General features: G+C 43.2%; 1 protein-coding gene across 2 annotated transcripts in view; it reads left to right on the forward strand.

Moving 5' to 3' along the window:
• LOC147024980 (metalloprotease TIKI2-like) overlaps nt 1-26,247 on the forward strand; it is a 92,767-nt gene that overhangs the window by 60,793 nt on the left and 5,727 nt on the right. For both annotated transcript variants that reach the window (XM_085885476.1, XM_085885477.1), the window contains exon 7: nt 5,404-5,494. In XM_085885476.1, the coding sequence (XP_085741602.1) occupies nt 5,404-5,494 (91 nt within the window). The remainder of the gene's footprint in view (nt 1-5,403; nt 5,495-26,247) is intronic.

Here is a 26,247-nt window from a genome sequence, read left to right on the forward strand (position 1 = left end):
CCATCAACCCAATCAGAAACTGCTTCATATGATTTCAATAAATTTGTTAAACATGATGTGCCTTTGGTAAATCCATGCTGATTACCTTAAATTAGTTTGAAGTTATTTAAATGTTTCCCTATACATTCCTTTATTGATGTCTCCAACACCTTCCCACAACTGAAATCAAACTAATAGGTCCATCGTTCCCCAGTTCTTCTCTGGAACTTTCATTAAATAGCGTCGTTACATTTGCTACTCTCCATTTACCAGTTACTTGTCTTGATTCCAACAAGCTGTTATTCTGCTATCACCATTCTTATCTGCTCAGCCACTTCCTTCAATAGTCGAGGATACATAGTATCTGACCATCGAGCTTTATCATCCATTAATTTTCTGAGCTGTTTATTGACTTCCTCCACTTCTACCTGGATCTCATCTCAAAGCCCTTCTTAACCTCTTTGATGGATACCCTCAACTATCGGTAAATACCCTGACTGTGCTGATGTAAACTCTGAAGCAAAATAACTCTTTAGCCACTTTCATCACTAACCAATCTTTCTCTGATATTTCCCAATGGACCTAACCTTTTATTTACCCCAGTTATATACTTAAATAATGTGTTACTGTTCATGTCATCCCTCCAACCTCGTGTCATCTATCACTGACCCATTAGGAGCCCTTTTACAAACATGTAATCAAACAAACCCACAGTCCTGTAAACAAGTCAACAAACCCACAAACCTGTTTAATATTCTTCGTTATGTCCTTTTCATATTCCCTTTTGGCCTGCCAAGTTATTTACTTAACTAGTCTCTGCTTCCTCGTATGCTGATGTATAAGACTCTAGTCCTGTTATTTTGTACTTCATGAATGCCGTCTGTTTATCCCAAATTACACTCCTTACCTCCCTATTCATCCACCCAGGTCTGTTTCTGCGTCGACCATTACACCTCACAGGAACTTCACTTCACCCTACACATTTTCTCCTTGAAAGTTGCCCATTCATCTTATGCAGACCAACCACCGACCATATCTCAACAACAAAGTAGCACTTACTACATTATGGTCACTTGTCCCTAGATGTACTCCCACCTCCACCATATTGGGATCATCTATCTTATTATAATGGAGCAAATGTATATGGTTACTAGCGGGGTATGCTTCCACATTGTAAGCAATAACAAACCATGCTTCCCCATTGTCTCGGGTCACTCGCATGCATTTGTTTTGTTGTTTTTTTTCATTTATTTATTTTCATTTTTTCCTCATTTCTTTATATTTTCATTTACGGATGATTTTTGATGGTTCTGTGGTTTTCCCCGGTATATCGGCTTTGATATCCCTCGGCACGCAAAATTTCAGCTTTCTACGTCACCCGGAAGGTACCAAACGTTAATATCAGTCCGTGAGTGGTTAGAATGATCTTTATATATTAGATGTGTTGTATATTTGTGACAAAAACGTTTTCATCTTCTTCGAATTTCTTTAACAAACTCCACCATGTTGTTTATATATGTAAAGCTGACATAAGAAACACATTCGTGACTTACCTGTGTTCATTAGCACGAGTGTTTTTTGTTACTTTGACTTGATTAATCGAAATTGAGAAGTGGGCGAAAGAACGTTGAACTTTTGATATATTTTTTTAAAGATTTGGACATATTCATAACGACTTGGTCTTATGCATAAAGTATTAGTAACGGACACAGAACGTTTCGTTGTGTTATAGATAACTTATACCAACGAATGCTGAACCTGTTGTCAGCCTTCACAACCTATGCCCAACGATAGTCTAACTTAAGCATAGCGCGCTGCAAGCATCGCCGACGATGACGTGGCGTAGGTTATGAAAAGGCTGACGCACAACGATTCAAATCATAACCGCCGCAGAAATGGAAGTGTCAACATCGCAGTCACACCTTGGCGATCTTGCCAGCGTATGCCGACCTCTGAAAAATCCATCGAAAACGTTGGCACACATCAAATACGGTGTGGTTAAGTTTGGTATGCGTGAATAGAATGCTAAAGTACGCTATCATACGTCGTATTAAGTGGAGTACGTCTTGTAATTTTAAACATATTGAAAATTTTACGACGTACTTGCCGTATGATACATGTTCCGCATGCGATGGGAATAAGTTGTACGCACGATATGCGATCGTTGACACACATCGACACACGTTACTTGTAAGGTACTCATAAGTCGAAACACGTCACGGTAATGGTTAGCGTCAGTGTTCCAGACTCCCGTTTTTTGTTTTTTTTACTTCGGTATGACAGTGTTCAGTGTACAGTGCGGTTATGATTTAAATCGTTGAGCGGCAGCCTATTAATTATATTATATTATAACCGCACTAGAAATCGAAGTGTCAAAATCACCATCATACTGAAGGAAGGAAGAAAACCCCCCCCCCACAAAAAAACAGGGAGTCTGGAACACTGACGCTAACCATTACCTTGATGTGTTTCGACTTATGAGCACCTTACAAGTAACGTGTGTCACCGATCGCGTAACGTAAGTACAACACGTTACTCATAGGTTAGAAATAAGTTTCGGGTACGCTAACCATTACCTCGACGTGTTTCTACTTATGAGTAACTTACAAGTAACGTGTGTCAACGATCGCGTGATGTGCCTACAACTCATAGCCAGTGTTATGCGGAACTTGTGAGTCAAACGCTGGTATAAGTCTTAAAATTTCAAGCATGGAAAATTTGAGGACAACCAAAAAGTACAATGTTTAAAGCCAGCGTACAACGACGTATGGCAGTGTTTTTCAGCGTGCTCTCAATGTTATCAAAACTTACCCATAACGTATTCGACGTGTACCAACGTTTTCGAAAAATTTTCCAAAAATCGGCATAATCTGGCTAAAACGTCAAGGTGTGACTGGGCCTTAACTCCCAGAGAAAGCAGCCATGGTCAAAGATGCCTATGCCTCTGCAGCGATGTGTGGTGAGGTGCTCGAAGCGCGCCTATCCACACCAGTATATATATATATATATATATATATATATATATATATATATATATATATATATATATATATATATATATATATATATATATATATACGAAAATCACAGTCCATGCTGTGAAGCAGTCTGTGAGGCCGTGTGACTATATACATCTACTTTAATGATGTATTCTTTGAACATCAGTTGCACCCTGACTTCAAAGGCATACGTCACTTAAGTACGTACTATTGGAATGCACCTTTAGACGATTGAGTCCCTTTCAACCATTTGAGATCTCCAAGATCCTTTAGACATAAATACCCCAAGGACCCAAAAAAGACCCTGAGGACTCAAAAGACCCAGAGGACCCAAATGACCCCGAGGATTCCAAAAGCCCCAGAAGACCCAAAAATGCCCAGCAGATCCAAAAGACCCAGAATATCTAAAAGACCCAGAGGATCCAAAAGGCCCAATTGACCCAAAACATCCACAAGACCCATAAGACCCTTTTGACTTGTTCAGACCACTTAGGACCCCTTTTACCTTTAAGACCCTTTCAACACTTTAGACACCTTGAGATTCCTTCACCCTTGAGACCTTTTATACCCTTTTTATCCCTAGAACCTTTAGACGTTGACACCCCTTACGTCCCTTAAGACCACTTAGGCCTTCAGACAGGTTAGACCCTTGACCATTTAAAGCTTTAGACCACTTGGACATTTTCATATTGCAAATAAAATTTAAATATAATATAAATATTGCAAATACATTTGTACAAAATAAATGTTTGCATTATGATTGGTGTAAATCATGACGACACAGCAAATCTGTGGTATCAATCTCTGCATCAACATGTGGAGAAGTGAGCATAGCAAGCCGATCCACGACACTTATAAAGAGGTCTCACACTGCACTACCCCTCGTGGGCCTTTCTACAAATGGGGCTGCAAGCATTTTTAGAAAAAAATGAAAATTATGATTTGTAATGAATGTTTACATACACCAGGAGCAGCATGTTGTGACATTTTTTGAAGAGGATTTATGATTTATGAAAAAAAAACCTCGAAAATAATTGGCTAGTTAAATTCAGTGACCTGATATATAAATACTCTTCAAATTTCAAGTCAATTGGATGAAAATTGAGGATTTTACAAATCTCACCGAAGTTGTTGACCTTTTGGTCTATGTTGACCTCAAAAATAATTGGTGGTTGAATTCAGTGACCTGATATGCAAATCCTCTTCAAATTTCAAGTCAATCAGATGAAAATTGAGGATTTTAGAAATCTCACCTAAGTTGTTGACCTCAAAAATAATAGGTGGTTCAATACAATGACCAAATATGCAACACCTCTTCAAATTTCAAGTCAATGGGATGAAAATTGAGGTTTTTAGAAATTCCACATTTATAAGTTGTTGACCTTTGGTCTCTCATGACCTTTTGTCCATTTGACCACAAAAACATTAGGCTTCTTGCTCATGATAAACTCTACCATGCAGTGAAGTTTCATGAAGATTGGTTTAAAATTGTGACCTGTAGGCAATAGACAGCCAAACAGACAGACAGACAGACAGAATAACAAGAAGAAGATGTCATGCAGAGCACGATACTTGCAAAATCCATAAAACAAATTTGACTTCAAAAATAATTGGTGGTTGAATTAAATGACCAAATATGCAAATCCTCTTCAAATTTCAAGTGAATCAGATGTAAATTGACAATTTTAGAAATGCAGCCTATGTTGTCCTTTTGACCGATGTGGACCTCAAAAATAATTGATGGTTGAATTCATTGACCTGATGTGAAAATCCTCTTCAAATTTCAAGTCTATCGAATAAAAATTGAGGATTTTAGAGACACAACCTTAGTTATTGACCTTGGGCCGATGTTGACCTTTTGGTCGATGTTGAACTCAAACATAAATGGCTGGTTGAACTCAGTGACCTGAAATATAAATCCTTCTTCAAATTTCAAGTCAATTGGATGAAAATTTAGGATTTTAGAAATTCCACATAAGTTGGTGACCTTTGGTTTCTGATGACCTTTTGTCCATTTGACCTCAAAAACAATAGGCTTCTTTGTCATGACAAACTCTACCATGTGTTGAAGTTTCGTGAAGATTGGTTTAAAATTGTGACCTGTAGGTGACAAACAGTCAGATAGACAGACAGACAGACAGACAGAATAACAAAATCGACTGACTAATATACTTGAAAAAATCTTCGATTTTGCAAGTTATATCTTGTATTAAATATTTGAGGTGATCAATGTTATGTTGCACCAAATGAGATGTGAGCTCCATAAACAGATGTTTGTATGTGATTGATCATCTCACATTCTGAATTCAAGAGCATCATACCACTGTTGTGACTGCAAAGGTATGCTGCATGTTTATTCTCCATCCAAGTTCAAATGAGTTGTAAAATGTGCCACTAAGATAGTTTTGGGGTGTTTTTCTTTCAGGCCACTTTCTTGGAAATAGATCGGTGATTAACGTTTTGCGTGACAGTGGATTGCATGTTGAGCACGTCCCTTCTGACCGAAAGATCAACAGGTAAGGTTGAACACTAAACACTTGATTTCTAGGGGTCTGATTGTCCCTGCTTCTCTAACAGCAGCTCAGTTGTGATTCCATTAATATATATTTTTAGCAGTCTCTCGCGTAGCAAACGTTGCTTATAGAGAGCTCGGCGTTGTTGTTGTTCTTCTTCTTCTTGTGAAGACAAAACCTTAATCTCTCGGACTCGGCTCTTGTACATACAAGATCAGGATCTCCTTAAATACTAAGCACATGTACACATCCTCACATAGACGGTGCCTTTTGAGAGCGTCTCTCATGAACTTTTAAATATATTTGGACATTTGCTTTAAAGTTTCGAAAAGTTCACGTTACTATTTAAAGATTATTCCATTTATCGTATTGTAATTTCGTAAATACACTATTTATTTTGTAAATACAATATATATATATATATATATATATATATATATATATATATATATATATATATATATATATATATATATATATATATATATATATATCGTAAATATATTATGACGGGTCTCGCTATTGGCTTAATCAAGGCACTAGACAAAATATCGGAAGTTGTTGTTGTTTTTTAGCGACAAAACCTTTAGGACGCTGCTCTTGGGCACATTTGTCCTTGTTTTTAGATAGTCGTCACCATTGGACAGCAGTGTATGTGGAAGGATTTGAGTTACTCGTCTTCCTGCTGTTTACTGCACGCTGATTGAAGATGTAAATTTTGCAATGAGTAAGCCTCAGATGGTTTATGAACTGTGAAAACCAAGTGGAAAGAACATGCAATGTGGATTCCATCAACAAAACATCTTGATATTTTCTGATGATTGCTCCTATCATGAGAATAGAGATACATATATAGATAGAGAGACAGAGACAGAGACAGAAGAGTAGCCCAGGGGAGATAGAGAAGGTGGAGGGGTTGGAGGAGAGGGGAGGAGGAGGAGGAGGAGGAGGAAAAAAGGTTATCTGAAGAATTCCTTCAGCTCACTGATCGAGAGGGAGAGAGTGTAAGAAAACTGTGCAAGATGGTTTTGTCAACGTCTCTTTGCAAAACTCTCAAATCCATCAACCCTCATGGACAAAGGTCGACATGGTCAAGGGGGCACTTTTGATGAAAAGCTTGAGTGAAGAACTGGGAAATCTGTTTGCCACATGTTCACGGATACACTTCGCCTTTCACGTGCAATCACAAACACTTCGAGAAAAAAATGTGCCAAGAAGAAGCACTCACTGAAAAACCTGAATGCATTTCATTATTACACAACAGGGACAAAGTATGCGAGGCAGCGGATTTGTTTCTAAAGCTGTTATTCTTAACCTGCGGAGGAATTTGGAATTTTGCCAGGAAGTACAGCACAAAATGGTTGACTGTTGTTGAAAGGTCACTCGGGATCATTAAGTTTGACAGTGAATGCTGGGAGTTGGGACAGCCGGCTTTATATGCGATGTTTAATGTTGTGATGCCACACCCTGCCTGCGAACCAATAGAAACGCTATACATCGTCGGGCTGAGCTTTACCATCAGTCATTATCCTTTCATAACTATCTTTAAAATGTTTCATTCTTAAGTTATCATTATTTTTAATTCAAGTGTAGGTGAAGGACAGTCGTTGTTGAGTCGTTGTTGAGTCGTTGTTGCTGCATGACCTGAGCAAGCATCAAGTCCAGCATTTGATGAAAAGTTGTCTTTCTCGAAGAATGATGATGAAATTTCGCATTGGAGGGTGCAGAGTGTGAGGGCAACAGACTGGATGTGATGAGTACGGGTGGGAGTGTGGTTTAAGGTGGATGGTGGGCTGTGTGGGTGCTATGGTTAGGGAGGGTCAAATGGGAGTAATGGCATTGCGGTTGTGGTTGGTACAGTCTTTGTTGGAAGTGCTGCAGGTGCAAGAAGTGATGGGGGTGCTGTGAGTGTGCATGATGATGGTAGTGTGTATGATGTCGGTGGTGGTGCATGTGTGCCTGATTGTGGGCGTCGGATGGGGAGGGATAGGATGGTGATCGCTTTTTTGGGGGGTGAGGGTATTCAATCTTTGAACTCTCCATTTTGTCTTGAGGATGCGAAAAATAGAGTTTTGTGTTGTTTTGGAGGGGCCAGGTGGGCAATATTGATGGAATGTTGGATGATGTTTTATCGGATTGTAGACCAGGAACATTGGCGGTGGTGGTCTATTTGGAACCTTTGAAGAGGAGATACAAGTTTTTGAGGAAACATTTGAAGGAGTTGCTGTGTGAAGTCACCTACACTGATTCGTTACTCTTTTTTTAATCCCACCTGTGGAATGAACTTCCACATTCTCTTCAATCTCATTCTTCCATCTATGTCTTCAAGACAGCTATTCACCACCACCTCAGATAATCCCTCATCCAAAACATGACCGTTTCTACCCCCATTCACACTCCCATCATTTCGCACCCCCAAACCCACCACCTTCCAAATTTCCAATTTTTCCTTCCTGAGAGTTTGCTTCTGTCTCCATTTTGTCGATCCTGTGCATCTTCCTCAACCTGTCTTTCTTTCCGACACCCCTTACTTGTCCAAGTCTCCCTCTATTTGTCCTTCAGAGCTGCTGTTGGCATTTCCCCCTCCTCTTCCTACTGGTCCTTTTGTTCTGTGGCATCCTGATCCATTCAGTGTTCAAGCTTTTCCATGAGCCTTGACTTTGTAAACAAAAAAAGTGATTTTTATCTCGCCTGTTCGAAGAACAGAGAGCTATAGCGATACCCCCGGCATGAGCGTGAGCGTGAAAATGTTAAAGTTTTTGGTGCAAGTTATTTCCTTTCTAATGTTTTTATCTACCACACTATTTTTTACTGATCACAATATACAAATACATATATTGCTTTAAAATGATTTGGATCAGACTTCACTGCAATGCTTTCTAAAAAATATTATTAGACGTCTTTTAAAAACGATAAATGTATAAACAGGCGAGCATTGGGTGGCTTTGACAACAACTCTCTGGTTTTTTTAAATGTTGACGTCAGAGCTTCAGGGCGATGGAGCACGGACCACTCGCTCAGGGTGACAGAGCATGAACCACTCGCTCAGGACGACGGAAAACACGAACCACTCGCTCTGAATGACGTGGCGGGCAAAAGCGTCCCTAGTGAGTGAACGATTCGCTCAGAAGGACGTCGCGCGGTAACGCTCTCGACTGTAAGGCATTCGGCAAGTGGCTTAAGCACTCATGCAAGCACTCCAATGAAATCGTTGATAAGGAACGGTTGGCCAGGCTGTCACTGCATATCATATAGGATCCCTTTAACTTTAAAGCCAGTCTTCACCACACACACAGCAGTTAATGAAATAAAATGAATTCATTCAAATGATGACTTTATCCACAAGAGTTGCAGTTTAATGCAGAACAACCCTGGAGACATCGCAAAGTTCAATCGCCCATGAAATAAACACCGCGGATAATCCGCCATCTTTCCTGCTCATCTCTGAATGCGTCACATGGTGCGTCGGTTCGGTTTGGGATCCGCGCAAACGTCATAACTTTTGTTTTTTGACGTCCATTTTTTTTTAAACAGATTTGTTTTGATTCCCTTTAGAGCACCTCGTGAAACCTCCGAAAATATAGACACAGATCTGGCAGATGCTATGGATAGGCAGTCCCTCTGTGGGACAGACCACGAGGTCTAGCAGTGAATGCATTAAAACAGATAGCTCAATGAAGCTGGTTAATTTTGGCACGTTCCTAAATTTTTTCTTCACTCAATATAATTCTCCAAACAGTAGAAAAAGATAAGTTTCATGCTTTGGAAATTACACATTTTTTTGTGTGTCTATGGAGAAGGAGGGAACATGGCCTTGCTTGTTTAAAGCAAATAGGTATATCGGCTTTGTTGTAAGACTTTATTTCTTTAAATTATCAGATTTCACAACAGATCTTGACACTTATTTAGTCCAGACGACATCCGGTCCTCAAAACCGAAATAATATTTCGATGATATACCTTAATTAGTCCGTGAGAGTAGATCGTGGAAAATCGTATCATATAATGCATGAAATCATTCGAAGCTCCGAATTTGTGAACTATAGTACTTACAAAAGCGATGTACACAACGATTCGTAGCTATGATGAACAGGCATTCGATAACATGAGTGAGGAAAGTGAAAAAAAAAAAAAACTTTATCATGAAGAAGTCGTTGCGGCCTGTTCCAATTCAAGGCATGGTTGAGCAGGCCAAAAAAGCATGGTGGCTTCAGACTCCAGCGAGGTTACCAAGGAAACGCCTTTCGACCCCAGACAGCAAGGTAGCCAAGGATCGCCTGATGAAGGATATCATTAAATAATACCGTTAATCATCTTCAAAAGGGGTGTTTCAATTAACCCGAACACTCAATTTTCAGTCTTCCACTTCCTTGGAGTTCTCTTGGTATGCATTCAAAGTTTCAGGCTACTGGGTTTTATGGTTTTGGAGTTATGGAGGAAACACACACACACACACACACACACACACATTGACATTCATTAGTGTAGATATAAGGGTTTTTTTTTTTTTTTTTTTTTTTTTTTTTTTTTTTTGTATACCTTGGTCGAGGCTCGTATGAGAGCTAACACACAACTCACAGCAAGGAGGCATGAGACAAGAGGGGTGGGAGTGGAAGGGACAAAACATTGGGGAACAGACACAGGTGAACTGTGGAAGGGAGAGGGATGGGGATGGGACGGGGAACATGGCGAGGAGAAGATGGACATTACAGGGACTTTCAGGAAGGAAAGCAGGAGAATTGAAGGAAGTGGGCATGGGTGGATTATCGGGGGTAGAAAAGATCGAGGATTTGGATGGGGGAAGATAAGAGGTGGTGGTGAACAGCTGTTTTGAAAGCCTGGAGGGAAGAATGGGAAAGAATAGAGTGAGGAAGTTTATTCCAAAGGCGGGAAAAAAGAGGAATGAAAGAGTGAAGATGAGCAGTGATTCGTGATTTTGGTAGTTTTACCAGAAGGGGGTTGTTGGCGGACCTTGAGCGCCCTGTGGAAATGTGGTTGGGACAAATCGCAGAGAGAGCAGGGGGGCAAGGCTGGAGAGGAGTCGGTAGAAGACAGAAAGACCACCGACCAACCTGCGGTGATTGAGTGAGAGGCCCAAAGACTCAGCTTCATTGCGGGAGATGCCAATGATCTTAAAAGCCCTGGTTTCGACAGCGTGAAGTCGAGAAAGGTGGGAGGCAGGAGCACCAGCCCAGAGGGGAGAGCAGTACTCCATCAGGCTACGGACAAAAGCTTTGTAAGTAGTCAGGAGCTCAAGAGGGCCGAGGAAGGACTTTGCACGACGGAGGATTCCCAGTCGGCGACTGGCTTTTGAGGCAAGGTTGGAAATGTGACTTTCCCAGGAAAGGTCATGGCAGATAGTGAGACCCAGAAGCTTGAAAGAAAAGACTTCTTCCAGAGGATTGTTGAGAAAGTGGATGGGGGGGTTTTGTAAACGGTCCTTTCGAAGAGACCGTTTTTCGAAGATTAAAATTGACAATCTAAATCAAAGCTTAGGTCAATCGGATGAAAATTGATTATTTTTCAGATTGAAATTGATGATTTTTAAAGTTTGACCTTTCACCTTTTGAGCTCAAAAAATAGTTGGTTTCCAAATTCAGCGATGCACTCTGCAGTTGCTGCTTAATTTTCAGGCTAATCAGATTAAAATTGACGATTTTTCAGATAAAAATGGATGATTTTAGAAGTTTGACCTTGAGTTGACCTTTAACCTTTTGACCTCAAAAGTAGCTGGTTTCCCAATTCAGTGACACAATATGCAAATCTTGGTCAAATTTCAAGTCAATCGGATTAAAAATGCAAATTTTAGAAATTTGACCTCCAGATGACCTTCGACCTTTGACCTCAAAATTAAAAGGCTTCTCAGTTGAGACCACCTTCACAACTTGGTAAAGTTTCATGACGATCGGTTTAGAATTGTGACCTGTAGGTGATTGACAGACAAACAGACAGACAGTAGTGAAGACATAACCTCCTTCACTTTTGATGGCAGAGGTGAACATAACCTCTGTCCATTTCCCGTGGCGAAGGTCAAGAAGACTTTTGAGTCGTTACCTTTTGTAAACGGCAAGTTCATCCCTCCAGGTTTGTATGAACGCGAGTCATCCATGATCATCAAACCTTGATATCATGGGAATGGTTCTGTGGCTCCGTTCACGACAAAGCCAAGACCCTGTTACTCTCACCTGCACACTAGTTCTACATGGGATTTGTTTCACAATGAAGAAGCTTCGTCATAAAGTAAAACCAACACCTCTTTTTATCACGCGATTCAAGCATGCCGAATAGAAAGGTCGACCATTTGAACATCTTACATGAATATCGTATGATCTTCCTTTCTCAAAGGTGCGCAACTCGTCTTTGTTCTCAGCGAGGAACCGAATGGTTCTGCCTTGAAAGCACATGATCTGAAGCTCAGTAACACAATGAAAACATTCACTGCTGCCAAGACCGTACAATCAAGTAGAAAGTCCTAAATGGTACTGGGAAAATATTATGACTCGAATGGATCCAACTTGGCTCAGATCCTCCCTGTCACTTAAACCACGATCCAATGAGAAGCAGCTCACCAGGGGATTGGAGGCACGTCCAGAAACGACATTTTGCCGGCTCTTCCATGAGCCAAGATTTTGTGTCGAGAAAAGTTTTCTTTTTATTTACACTGATCTTAGGTTTGCACATAAATCATACGCAGGGAAAAGGCATAGGTAGACATTAGTGTACTTATACATGAATAATTATTAGAGCACCGATTTCAGGTCTCAACTTATTTTTGTATTATAACCTATAGTTTGATGAAACTATGGGACAATGTGACCTCTGACTTGGTGCCACCCAGTATAGCAAAGCTGTGCATGCCAATGTCCTTGACACACTTCACGGGTCCTTGAAATGCTTGATTGCCAGGTGTTTGCTTAATGGTTAGGGTGGTGGGCTTGGGATCCTAGGATCCTGAGTTCAAATCCGACCTGTCTTTGAATTAATATCAGGTGGGGTTGACTCTGCCTGTCATCCTTCTGAGATTGGCAAAAGGAGTGCCAGCTTGCTGGTATCCTATGTCGGAGTGCTGACCCATCCAGGATTGTGCCCAATGGCCAAGGAAACTGCTTCGGCAGCACCAATGCTCTGCACAGAGTATGGTCCTGATGGATGGATGGATGGAAATGCTTCATCTGGATAGGTTTGTTCTGCCAGGTCATTGATATCATCTGCAATCAAATATACTGCGGAAGAAAATCTTCGATTTTGCACAATGATTGGTTTTCATGCCTAACTGACGAGTCACCTTCAACTTGTTGTGTTGTTCTATTGTTACTCATCCAAAAATACTTTTTTTTAAAAAAAATCAAGGCATTAATAACGTCAATGTTTTAATTCTGCTATGATTTGCCTGGAGGGTGGTGCTTCCTGCAGACCTTGTGAGTCAGACGTTTGTCTGTCTCCTGCACCCACTATGGTCAGCTACATTGATCACAGTGACACAATGCACGCATTTCTTCACTAGGATAACAGATGTTTCTAATTATGTGTAATCATCTCTGCCCTGGTCTCAAGTCTTACCTTTGACAGTTTAAACAAAACCAGCCTGCAGGGTTTATTTAATGGAGTGGAACCGCTTGTCCACCCCAAAAGTCTAACTCGGTGGAGTGTATTTGCACAATGTCTTAATCGATTTCAAGCATTTCATCGATACTGCTGTCAGAATGATGATGACACTCCTTTCGCAAAACCAGGCACTCAAAGCCTTGCTAGTGATGAGATTTGAATGATTGAACTTGCCAGCGCAAACCTCCTCTCTCAGCATCAGTCACCACATCTTGATGGAGATGTGGAATTCTTGACTTGATGTTGACTTCTGAAGTTTCGGTGTGATCGTTGTAGAAAAAGGGTAGTTGTTCTTTTTAATTCTAATTTATTTTCTTACTTTTTCTGTTAACCGTTTAACCGACTCGATTGTAAAATCCTGTTTCTCAAATCTGACGGACACCGAGTAAATCACTGTCCACCAAAAGTACTTTCCTTCAGAGAACAATTTTATTTTCACTTGTGAGTTCAAACACTCAGATGTTCGCATCTACCAGTTTATTCTCACCCTCGCACACTACAATGAACTTCTCACTCATATATATATATATATATATATATATATATATATATATATATATATATATATATATATATATATATATATATATATATATATATATATATATATATATATATATATATATATACACACTGGGAGAGTGGAGAGGGTTTTGATAGCATATAGGACAAAGAACACAGAAATGGACAGCAAATAACAGAATTAATATCAAAGGTACAGTCTTATCAGAAAGGTCACCTTGGACTTGCAGAGAATTAAACAAACGTTCAGAAGTGCGCAAAGGAATACAGGATAAGACTCTAGGTTATAGCTTATAACAATTTCATAAATGATTATGTAAGGTCGAAAAAGCAAATAACTTCAACCCAGTCAGACAGACAGCAAAGGTCACTTTTCTAGAAGAGGAATATTTTCCCCAACAACTCCCCCCTAGGTGCCTAAAAAGGCAACACAACTTAAGTTTAACGATTCTGTCACTTGGAAATACTTTTTTTTTTCTTGCGCTCGAGTGTGCCCATCTTATTGGGTAGTCACAACCCCCTTGCTCACATCGTAGAGCTCAGTCCCTACAGCCTTTCCTGTCCCGCAAGCCAGGTGGCTTCATGTGGTTGTACAGCTTCTGGACCTGGTTGAGGCTCCAGTTGGCCCGCAGGCCGATTAAAGACGAGGCTACCCTTTGGGCTGCACGGCTGATTTTCAACAACATATTTGGGGAACAGAGCAGATGGGCAAAAGTGGACTGACAATTCCCATAAACATTGAACACACTCATTTGCGTTGACTTATGGATTTCCAAGTTCAGGTTCTATCTCAGAAGAGTCGTAGGACTCAATTTCAAAACCTAAATAGGAAGGTGGTGCTTGAGCCACCATTACTTTTTTTTTTTAGCAGTATTCCTCTTTAGACAAGAAACAATCAATGCAGGCAATGTAATTGTTGCACATCTAACAAGCACCACAACAATTATAATCCATAATAATCCCACAGAGATCCAGTGTAACAGGGTAGTCCCCCAGCCTCCAAAAATCCCTTCAAACCAGGAATAAAGCCCGTCTTTCGTAAAATAATTGTGAAATTTGGCTCCTTCCTGCTTAATCTTGTCAGCTATGTTTGTGATCTGCTCCGAGTTATCAGGGATATAAGTACAACACTCAGAGTTAATTACAGCACACGTTCCCCCTTGAGCCGCGAGGATGAGGTCGAGCGCAACCCGGTTTTGCATTGCGACTGCGCGCAGGGCGACCACCCGCGTTCATTGAACTTGCACGTTCAAATGCTGCACGTTCATGTCTCCGAGTTGATGTCAACCATGCCTAGGGCAGTTTTATTTGCCAATGATTCAAGCGAAGCAGCGAACTCTGCCAATCCCACAGACGTTTGTCTTACGCCGTAGTGAGGAATTGGAATCATGAAGAACAGTTCAGTTGATGTGAAACTCCGTTTATCCCGTTTCAAATGCTCAAAAGATGACTTAGATAGAAGGCACATATGCGGCAAAATGAATGACAAGAAACAAGATCCACTCCAATGAACTAGAAGCCATGGGTATGCTCGATTCCCACACACAAAATAAGTATTATTTAAAGCCACTTGTGGTCCCATCGTGTGATTTTTCATAAACATAATTACTGCATTCAGAATTTCCTAATCTTCTCTCCCCATGCCTCTTGTACCAAGCATACTTCCGGTCTTTCTGTTGCCCGTTCAACCATAAAATGTGGAGGCATCTTACTTAAATTAAAAATTAGCCAAAACCAGTTACTGAAATTTCGTTGTCGGAGGCAATTTCCATTTCCATTGGTAACGATGTGGTCGTCAAGGTTATTATCTTGTTTATCCCATTTCTTTTCCTTCGCCCAGTACCCACAGCACTCACTTAAATTGAATGGTATTGCCAACAGAGGTATTCCAGTAACTGCTGAATTCGGTATTTAGTACAGACCCAGCAATTGGTTTTATTAAAAGCCTTCGCGTGTTTACGAGAAAGGGCCAGATAAGTGTTTATTCCATGTGGTGAACCCACTTTGCCCGTTAAGCTTCTTCGGTCTCTGGGTGCCATGTGCTTAGTTTGGTGGGAAGTGTGACAAGCCCATAGCCAAAGAACATGCAAGTAACGTTGATCATAAATAGTACTTATCGGCTTCACACACCAAGTCCACATTGTACAACTTGCACTCAGTAGCACAAATAATCCTGCAATGAAAAGAATCATAAAAGTTATCAGGAAGCAGTGTTCTCCTCGGGTTCTTTTTGGCTGTGTGTCTGCTTGCAGTGTGTGACATGGATCCATGTTGCTCTTCCTTTACACTTCACAGCTGTATGGGTAGTTATCAGTATTAGAAACGGCCCACACCAACGTGCTTGAAGAGAGTTCTTCCTTTTGTAAATCTTCACATAAACAAGGTCTCCTGGTTTGAAGTTGTGATGATCAGACGTGGCTGGTTCTGGCAGGGCTTGCTTCACCTGCGCATAAAAAGTCCTTGCAGCATGATTCAGAGAGATACAGAACGTAAGCAATGTGTCGTCCATTTGCTGCACGTTCATGTCTTTTACAGTCAACGGAGGTGAGTTCGGTAATCTCATCGGTCTTCCCATCAGAATCTCATGCGGAGATAAGCCAGTTTTTCGATTCGAGGTAGATCTCATAGTCATGAGAGCAATGGGCAGAGCATCTGGCTATTTCAATCCAGTCTGTTCACAAATCTTTGCCATTTTATTCTTTAGAAATCCATTCTGCCTCTCTACTGCCCCCGCAGATTGCGGATGGTAAGCGCAGTCTAAATGCTGTTTGATTTGCAAAACCCGACACATCTTCTTCACCACTTTGGCTGTGAAATGAGTACCTTGGTCACTGGAGATCCTACAAGGTATTCCAAACCTACAGATTAAATCCTTCATCAACAGTTTAACCACAGTGATGGCATCTGCTTTCCTACATGGGTAAGCCTCAACTCACTTGGTAAACAAATCCACGATGAATAAAGCAAATTCAAAGCCACAGCATTTTGGTAACTGAATGAAATCCATCTGGATATGAACGAATGGTCCGTATGGAATTGGATGGCCACCTGGGGCCATCTGCACCCCCCCCCCCCTTGTAGGGTTATGTTCTTGGCAAATGTGACAGGTCCTGCAATACTGTTCTGCAATTGGACTAAACCCCGGGGCAAACCACTGTCTACCAATTGAAGTACTCATGCCCCCCTTGCTGGTATGCCCGGCCCCATGTGCCAATCGTGTGAGCCAGGGTAGCAGAGATTTTGGTGCCACCACATGCCCATCAGGTGATCTCCATAATCTGGATTCATTATCAAATTCACATCCAGCCATTATCCACAAATCTCGTTCTTTAGCACGAACAGCTGTTTGCAAAGTGTTTACATCGTCAAGGGTTGGCGTTGCCACTTGTGTCAATACACATTGTGATACCAAGAGAGCTCCAGTGTTGGCAGCAGCTTTTGCAGCTACATGTGCCCTTGCATTTCCCCGTGAGACATCATCAGATCCTCCTGTGTGGGCAACACATTTAATCACTGCAATTTGGTGAGGCAGAAGTATTGCCTCCAGCAGATTCGCAATCCATGCTCCATTCCTCACCCGCGCACCTGATGATGTTATAAACCCCCTCTCGTGCCAGAGGGCTCCAAATTCGTGTACAGCACCAAAGGCAAAGCCGGAATCAGTGTAAATTGTCACTATTTGGCCTTTGGCTAAGTGGCATGCACGAGTGAGGGCAAACAGTTCTGCTTGCGGCACGGAGCAGCTCACAGCCAATCTACCCCCTTCGAATACTTCGTGATCAGAATAAACGGCGTAGCCTGTTAATAGGAATCCATCAGGTGCACGGGACGATGAACTGTCGACATATAAAATTAACTCAGAATTTTGAATTGGAGTGTCTCTCAAATCAGGATGCGGCAAACACGTGTGTACGATTACCTCCTCACAATCGTGAGGATCACCAGCCAATGCTACTGGGAGCAAACTAGCAGGATTCAGCGGTGCGCATCTTCTAATCGTAATGTTCGGTGGCGCTGTAAGTGAGAGTTCGTATGTTGTTGCCCTTGAAGCCGACAAATGTTGTGTTTTCGTTTTCAACAGTACAGCTGTGACTGCGTGCGGCACCATGAGAATCAAAGTGTGTCCCGCGATGAGTGCTTCTGTCACCTGCACCACGAGCGAAGCGGCTGCAACTGCCTTGAAACAGGATGGGAATCCTTGCGCGACCGGATCCAATTTAGTACTGTAATATTTAACAGGCCATAATTTATTCCTGTGCTTCTGTGTCAGCACCGACTGTGCAAACCCCCGACTCTCATTTGCATACAGATGGAAAGGTTTGTCATAATTTGGTATACCCAGAGCAGGAGCAGAACATAAAGCTTGCTTCAACGTTACAAAAGCCTCGTTTGCTTCTTGTGTCCATGTCAGTGGACTTGGAGTGTTCGCCGAACCAATTTCCAGCAGGGGGCGCACTAAGGCCGCATAGTCAGGTATCCACTGCCTGCAATAGCCTGTCGTTCCGAGAAAAGACCTCATCTGTTTAGCAGTAGTTGGCTTGGGCAGTTTTAATATTGCAGCTATATATTCCGGGGAGATGCGTCTCGTATCTCCCTTCAGAATATGCCCCAAATATCTCACCTCTTCTTGGCAAAACTACAATTTGGCTCTCGATGCTTTGTGTCCCTTTCTGGCTGAAGCTCCCAAAAGTACCAACGTATCTCGTTCGCATGCTTCCTTTGTCGCTGAACAGACAAGTAGGTCGTCTACTTATTGGATCAGCGTGGATCCACTGGGAAAAACTACGTAATCTCAGTCTTCTTTCAAGGCTCGGGAAAACAGAGTCGGACTCTCAGTATATTCTTGAGGAAGTACAGTCCAAGTATATTGTCTTCCTTTATATGTGAACGCAGAAAGGAATTGTGCTTCAGGGGCTATCGGTATGCTAAAAAAAAAGCTGAACAAAGATCCACGACACTATAATAGGTAGTAGGACTCGGAATGCTTGCTAGAATGGTAGCTGGATTTGCAATGACGGGATAAGCCGGAATCACCGTCTCTTTCACTGCCCTCAAATCCTGTACGAATCTCCATGTCGACTTCCCAGGTTTTCGTACAGGTAAAATTGGCGTATTACAATGACTGACTGTGGGAATAATTATCCCTTGCTTCAATAGCGCTTCCACTATGGGAGCAATCCCTGATTCTGCTTCTGGACGCAATGGGTATTGCGGTTTTCGAGGCAGTTTATTTTCTGGATCTATATTGATCTTGACTGGGTGCATGCCTCTAATTTGCCCTACATCGTTAGCGTGTCTTACCCACAGGCAAGTCGGGACCTGCTCCAGTAAGTCAGGTAACTTATGTGACCCATTTATTTCCGATAGATCAGCCATCTCGAACACAGCTTTCACCGTTCCTCGACACTCTGACCAACAATATCCATCTGCTCCAATCTTCCAAAGTCCGTTTACTTGGCCCGACTCCATCAAAGTCGCTTGTGATGCTTTCTTCAAACAGGTTACCATGTGCCATATGTCAGTCGTTTGGTAACCTCTTGCAATCGCTAAGATAATATGTGGTGTAACACTGGATGGTTAGTTCCACAATTTTAATTGTTCCTGCGTCAGATGCACCTCCAGGCCAATACCTTGCTTCCCAATCCACATTGTCCCCAATGTTATGTCAAAAGTCTGGTGTAATTTCGAAAGTGTTTCACTCGCATAGACATTATCTTTTCTCTTAACGTCGCAATCTGCAATGCAATGTAATTGAGTCTGCACCCTGTTGGTGTCCATGTGATGTTGACTTACCCAGTCGCACACCTCGGGTACGATCCTCTTCAAATTTGACACGTACTCCTACAAATATTTAAATGCTTCACAATCAATCACAGTCCATCGATATACAAGATTCTCTGTACTTTCCTGCAAGAAATTCAGCATAGTTATATGCAATTCATGAGGTATATCCAAATACACTCTCTCAGGGGTACATTTCACAATACAGTTCAGCTCACATAATAGATCTCTTCCCAACAGATTACTTGGCATATCAGTTGCCATCAAAAATGCATGTTGCGCAGACAGTGGTCCAACCTCGACCCATAATTGTTCAGTTCGTGGGATCGCCATGGCAATTATTGTCAGGTCAGGTTAGATCTGTGACCTGCTACAGGTACCATGTAAACCTGTACTAACCTGTTCCATGGTCGGGTTGTCGGCGACTAAACCATCTCCCCCACCAGGTTTTCTGGTGAGGAGGGTGTTTGGATATGGACGCCCAGCAGGATTAAAAACAAAACCTCTCAAAGGGCGGAGGAGCTCCTTGTGAGCCAACGGCCATCCATATCCAGTGCCCAACTGTGTCTGCGGACGTCCTCCTGCAGTTGGGTTACTTTTTTATTCGGAGGTTGGTGGCAGGATTTGCACCCCGGCCACCGTAAAACTCTTCATTCTGCAAAACGCAAAAACGCAAAAAAAATCTGAAAACTCACTCCGTGGGAGTACCTCCTGAGCAGCTTCCCTTCACAGGGCAGCTCACCGGATGATGGGATTGGGGCAAAGCCTTCGGGACCCTCAATCTTTGAAAGGAAGGAAACCACGGGGTAACATCCCTGGGTCAGATTGCGGGAGAGTGTGTCGGAGTGGTGCTGAGGTGTCGTCCACCAGACGGCGGTCTCCTTGGGTTAACCTGAGGCGGTCCCTTCGGGTGGGTTCCTGGAATGTCCTATCCCTAAGAGGGGATGATCACCTGTCTCTGTTATCATCTGAGCTCAAGCGTTTGGACATCGGTATTGCAGCACTCTCTGAGGTTCAGAGACCGGATTGCGGCGAGATAATGGTGGGTGGTTACACCTACTATTGGTCTGGTCGCTCTGATGGTTACCATACCCAAGGAGTTGCTGTGGCTGTGTCCAATAAGCTGACCCCAATGATAAATAATGTAACACCGGTCAACGAGTGTATTATGAGACTAAGGATTCATCACTCCTTAGGTGTCATTTCCCTGGTCTCTATCTATGCTCCGACTGAGGCGAGTGACCTCACCGTGAAGGACGCATTCTATGCCACGCTCGAGTCTGTGGTTGATCAGTGCTCCAGACGAGATACACTTCTAGTCTTGGGGGATTTCCATGCATCGACTGGAACTGATAGGGATGGTTATGAGACATGTGTTGGTCCCCATGGGTCAGGAACTATGAACCAGAATAGCAGGAAGTTCCTTCACTTTGCAAGAAGTCATGGACTTAGGGTGGCGAGTTCATGGTTTCAGCGCCCACAAGCTGATCGCTGGACTTGGTATTCCAACGCTGGCAGTGTGGCAAAGAAGATTGACCATGTCCTCATTGACAGTCGCTGGAGGATGATCCAGAACTGCAGGGTCTACCGGAGTGCTCAGTTCCTCAATACTGACCACCAGCTTGTTATAGCAACTCTAAAGCTGCACCTTAAATCCTGGAGAATGGTACCATCCCAGCCTAGGCTGGAGGTTGGCAAGCTCAGGGATGAGAGAGTAGCTGTGGAGTTTGCGAACAGGCTGAGTGGACATTTGGGGTGTCTGGGTGCTTTGGGGGGTCCTGAAGAGTTGTGGAGTGCCTTCAAGACCACCGTCCTTGATGTTGCCGGTGGATGTCTTGGAACTAACCGCAGGGCAAAGAAGAATTTTGTCTCTCAAGGGACACCATTGACCAGAGTCGCAGGGCCAGGCTTAATGGCAGAGCTGAGCTGTTCCGGGAGCTGAGGCGTAAAACTGTATGTGCACTAAGGGTGGACAAGGAGGCCTATGTGTGAGAAATCTGTGAGGGGGGTAGAGCATCACCTGTGGACAGGTGATTCTCGTCCCGCTTACAGGGGAATTCGCGCATTGCGTTCATCCAAGCCCATCCCTCGGAGCATTGCAGTTACAGCAGAGGGTGGTAGGCTCTTGACAGAGGAGTCTGAAGTGAAGGCCCGCTGGGCCGGTTACTTTCAGCGGTTGTACCAGGCTGATCCACCAGCTGTCGAGATGGACATCAAGGGTGTTACAATCCCTGTTGCTGACCCTCCAATCAACTGTGGTCCACCTTTGCTTGTGGAAACACGGGCTGCGGTGAACCGGTTGAAATGGGGTAAGGCTCCAGGGATCTGTGGCATCCATGCTGAACTTCTCAAGGCTGGTGGAAATGCTGCACTCGTGTCGTTGCATGCAGTTTTGTGCTCTGCCTGGAACACAGGCATCATTCCAACGGATTGGAAGAGGTGCCTTGTTGTCCCTCTCTGGAAAGGGAAGAGTGATCACCAAGACTGCAACAACAACCGAGGGGTGACGTTGCTCTCAGTGCCGGGCAAAGTCTTTGCTCGGATAATTCTTGATAGGGTTCGCCACTATCTGCTTGAGCACCAGCGACCAGAGCAGTCAGGCTTTACACCAGAGAGGTCAACGATTGACCGTATCCTTGCCTTTCGTGTCCTCACCGAACGCAGATGAGAGTTTCGGCAGGGGCTGCTTGCAGCCTATGTTGATCTCTGTAAAGCGTTCGATGCAGTGAATCTGAATGCCCTCTGGAGGATTCTTGGTCTTCGTGGGGTGCCACCAAAACTGATCGATCTGATGTCTGAACTCCACTCTGGTACTGAGTGCTGTGAAGTGTGGTGGTACCATCTCTGACTTATTTTCAGTTGTTACTGGAGTTCCTCAGGGGTGTGTACTGGCCCCTCACACTTTTCAGCACTTGTATGGACTGGATTTTAGGGAGGATGACAGAAAGATCAAGCTGTGGTGCATCATTTGAAAATGTTAAGATCTCGGACCTTGATTTTGCAGATGATGCATTCATCTTTGCGGAGACTTTAGACATCCTCTTGGGGGCCCTCGAGGTGCTGAATGAGGAGTCGGAGCCGCTGGGATTATGGGTTTCTTTGGTCAAAACTAAGATCCAGGCTTTCAATGACATCTTGGATGCTGCTGTCCTGTCTGTGTCTGTTTGTGGTGAGGATGTTGGGGTCATGGAGAGATTCACTTACCTTGGCAGTGATATTCATGTCTCTGCTGGTTGTAAGTCAGAGGTCAATAGACGTCTGGGCCGCCCCTAGGGAGTCATGGATTCACTGGATCATGGGGTCTGGCGCTGCCAGTACCTGTGCGGGAGGATGAAAGTCCGAGTCTTCAGGTCTTTGGTGCTTCCAGTATTGCTCTATGGATGCAAGACTAGGACTCTGACCAAGGATCTGAGACGGAGACTTGATTCCTTTGGTATCAGGTCTCTTCGGAGAATCCTTGGCTATCGCTGATCAGATTTTGTGTCCAATGAGCGGTTGCTGAGAGAGACTCGGGTGAGATTTGTTACCTGCATGGTCCGTGAGCGTCAGTTCCGGCTGTATGGACATGTGGCGAGTTTTCCTGACGCTGATCCTGCTCACCAGATTCTCTCAGCGAGGGAGTCTCGTGAGTGGAGGAGGCCAATGGGCCGACCCCGTGCCTCGTGGTTGCAGCAGGTTGACCAGCATCTCAAGGAGATGGGGATGGGCCTGGCATCTGCCTGGGGGAAGGCCAGACAAAGGCCCCTGGAGTACCGGCGGAAAGTGGACGCAGTGACGCGCTGTTCTGGCACATTCTCCCATTCCTGACCTGACATGGCAACGCCTGACATTCCCACTACCTTCACTTGTTCTCGCGATAAAGGTGCATCTGGAAAGTCACTTTTTCCGAGAGCAGACTTCGTCGCTCCCGTGTCAACTAAGAAAGGAATCTCTCGGCCTTCAATTTTCAAAGTCAATTTCGGTTTGTCACATGGTTTTGAAGTCAGAAAGGGTAATTCAGACGAAGTCCCTTCTGTTCTTTGTCATAAAGCGAATGGGTTTTGGGGTTGAAATGAACTATGAGGCGGAGGAGGTTGAAATGAGGGCGGAGGAGGAGCGAATTCAGTGTGAAGTGGAGGGGGTTGAAATGAGCCAGCTTGCTCAAGCTGTGTTCCCCATCCGTCCTGCTGATGGAAATATGCACCTCCATCTCTGTTTAGTTGTACCCCTTGCCTCTCTCCTACTGGTCCGTTCGTACCATAAGTCTGACGATTCCTGCTGTTCCGGCACCACTTGGCCCAATGACCTGTTTGCCCACACGCACGACAGACCTCTCTGCGCAGGTCTCTGTATTGTGGTCGGCCACGGTTATAGCTTGGCCTTCTGTAGTTTGCATTATATCTCGCATTTCTCCCACCGGTCCATTCACCTTGCCTGTTAACCTGAGTCAGCATTAATCTAGCCTTATCTATTTCTTCATGACGCCGTTCGATCAATGAATTACAATGGGTCACATATTGCATCAAATCTTTTACATCCTTCGATTCCCAGCCGATACACACTCGCTTAATCTCGTTTTGCAATTTGACTGTCAAACCATTTATGAACGCATGAGCGAATGGGACACCTTCCTCACCTTTCAATCCAGAGTGACAGTGATATACACTTCGTATTCGTTCTAAGTAGTCCAACGGATCTTCGGCAGAGCGCTGTTTGCACGCCTGTATTTTCCCCCAATCTGTTTTGAGTGGAGCAACCTCTGTCACTTTTTCAATGAGCTTGTTAATATGTTCTGTGAGCTCACCTCTGCTTCCGGGCGCTTCATCTGGCCATCCCGCTATCTGTTTCAGTTGTCGGAGTAACCCCTCCGGCACAATTAATTTCAACAAAATATTCATATCCATGTAAGTTGGCCTATGGCATTCCACGACGACACTCAATTCTCGCTGGAATTTTTTCGGATCCTCTCGCATCTTCGGCATCTCATGAGCAATGGTTCTTAATTCGGAACCCCATGGTCGATATATTGCTTGCACATCCCTAACCCCTGGGTAATCTCGCAATGCAAACGCACTTATCAGTGCCTTATCTGCTTCTTCCTTTCCGGTCTTCGACGTTACCTTTTTTGATCGAGTCTGCACTCCAACCTTGTCAGCAAGAGGAACTTTCTCTCTGCGTTGTGTTTCAGCTTCCTTTGTCTCCTTTTTAATTACACTTCTGGCTCCTCGTCGAGCCTCTTCCTGCCCTGTGGCATCATCTCCCTCTGCGCTCGCTTCTTCGTCCTCGAGCGGCTGCGCCATCGGAGCGATGCTTTCTGGCCAGGTATCTGACTCCTCTTCTTCATCCTCAAATCTGACAGGCTTTGCTCGTTGCCTCCTCGTTTTATTCTCAAGTCTTACCGGCATCTGCTTAGTTAATTGGTCCAGTTGACCCTTCAGGTTTAACAACCGCGTCTTTTCGACTCTGTCATGACATTCCTCCATCCAATCCATGTATACGCTCCAGTGTACATGCTTTGAGGCCTTCTTGTCCTTACTTTTCTCCTCCAGCACTTTTCTCAAATGATTTAGACAATCACGATCAAACGTACCATTCTCAGGAAAAGGCAATCTACTTTTCATAGTCCAAATGCACCAATTTGCTACGTCTCTCACAGAATCAGGCCCATATTTGTCAAACATATATCTCGCGCATGTACCCCTTCGTGGCCTGGGACAGGTTGCTTCGGTACACACTATCTCATCATTTTTTCCACCTGTATTACCCATCTTTCAAACCGTTAACAGGTTAACCAATCAGAAATACTATATAGTACACACTTCAATGCTCAAAGATACAATAAAACAAAATACAATAATGCTCTAGTACTTATCGTTTGGACCACATAAATTCAATCCACACGCAATTCTCTGACATGTACTCTCTGTTTGAAATGCGTTACCCGTTAAGACAGGCCCACCGTCCAGGAACGCTCTCTGCTTACCTTCGCTCAAGTACTTCCAGGGAATCAGAACCTCCGTGTCACGGCTCCAACTGATGTGGAATTCTTGACTTGATGTTGACTTCTGAAGTTTCGTTGTGATCGTTGTAGAAAAAGGGTAGTTGTTCTTTTTAATTCTAATTTATTTTCTCACTTTTTCTGTTCCCCGTTTAACCGACTCGATTGTAAAATCCTGTTTCTCAAATCTGACGGACACCGAGTAAATCACTGTCCACAAAAAGTACTTTCCTTCAGAGAACAATTTGATTTTAACTTGTGAGTTCAAACACTCAGATGTTCGCATCCACCCGTTTATTCTCACCCTCGCACACTACAATGAACTTCTCACTCGTGTATATATATATATATATACACTGGGAGAGTGGAGAGGGTTTTGATAGCATATTGGACAAAGAACACAGAAATGGACAGCAAATAACAGAATTAATATCAAAGGTACAGTCTTATCAGAAAGGTCACCTTGGACTTGCAGAGAATTAAACAAACGTTCAGACGTGCGCAAAGGAATACAGGATAAGACTCGAGGTTATAGGTTTTAACAATTTAATAAATGATTCTGAAGAGGTGAAAAAGCAAATAACTTCAACCCAGTCAGACAGACAGCAAAGGTCACTTTTCTAGAAGAGACATATTCCCCAACAATGGTGTGGAAGGGCCCATGAACATATATATGTATGAATAATGCAAAATGGAAACATTTGAGCCCATTTCACTACAGTGCACTCGCTTACTTCCCTTTTCTTCTTTCTTCTGCAATCAGTAACCTTTTTAACTTCTCTTTGTCACCTACTGTGCTTTGCCTCCTTCGGTTTGTTTTCCCAATTTTTATTTTCTCAATTTACCAACTGCTTCTCACCCTCCCTTATCCT

This window comes from Eptatretus burgeri, chromosome 6, assembly GCF_056783735.1.
Source record: "Eptatretus burgeri isolate ZD-2024b chromosome 6, Ebu_testis_v1, whole genome shotgun sequence".
NCBI lineage: Eukaryota > Metazoa > Chordata > Myxini > Myxiniformes > Myxinidae > Eptatretus > Eptatretus burgeri.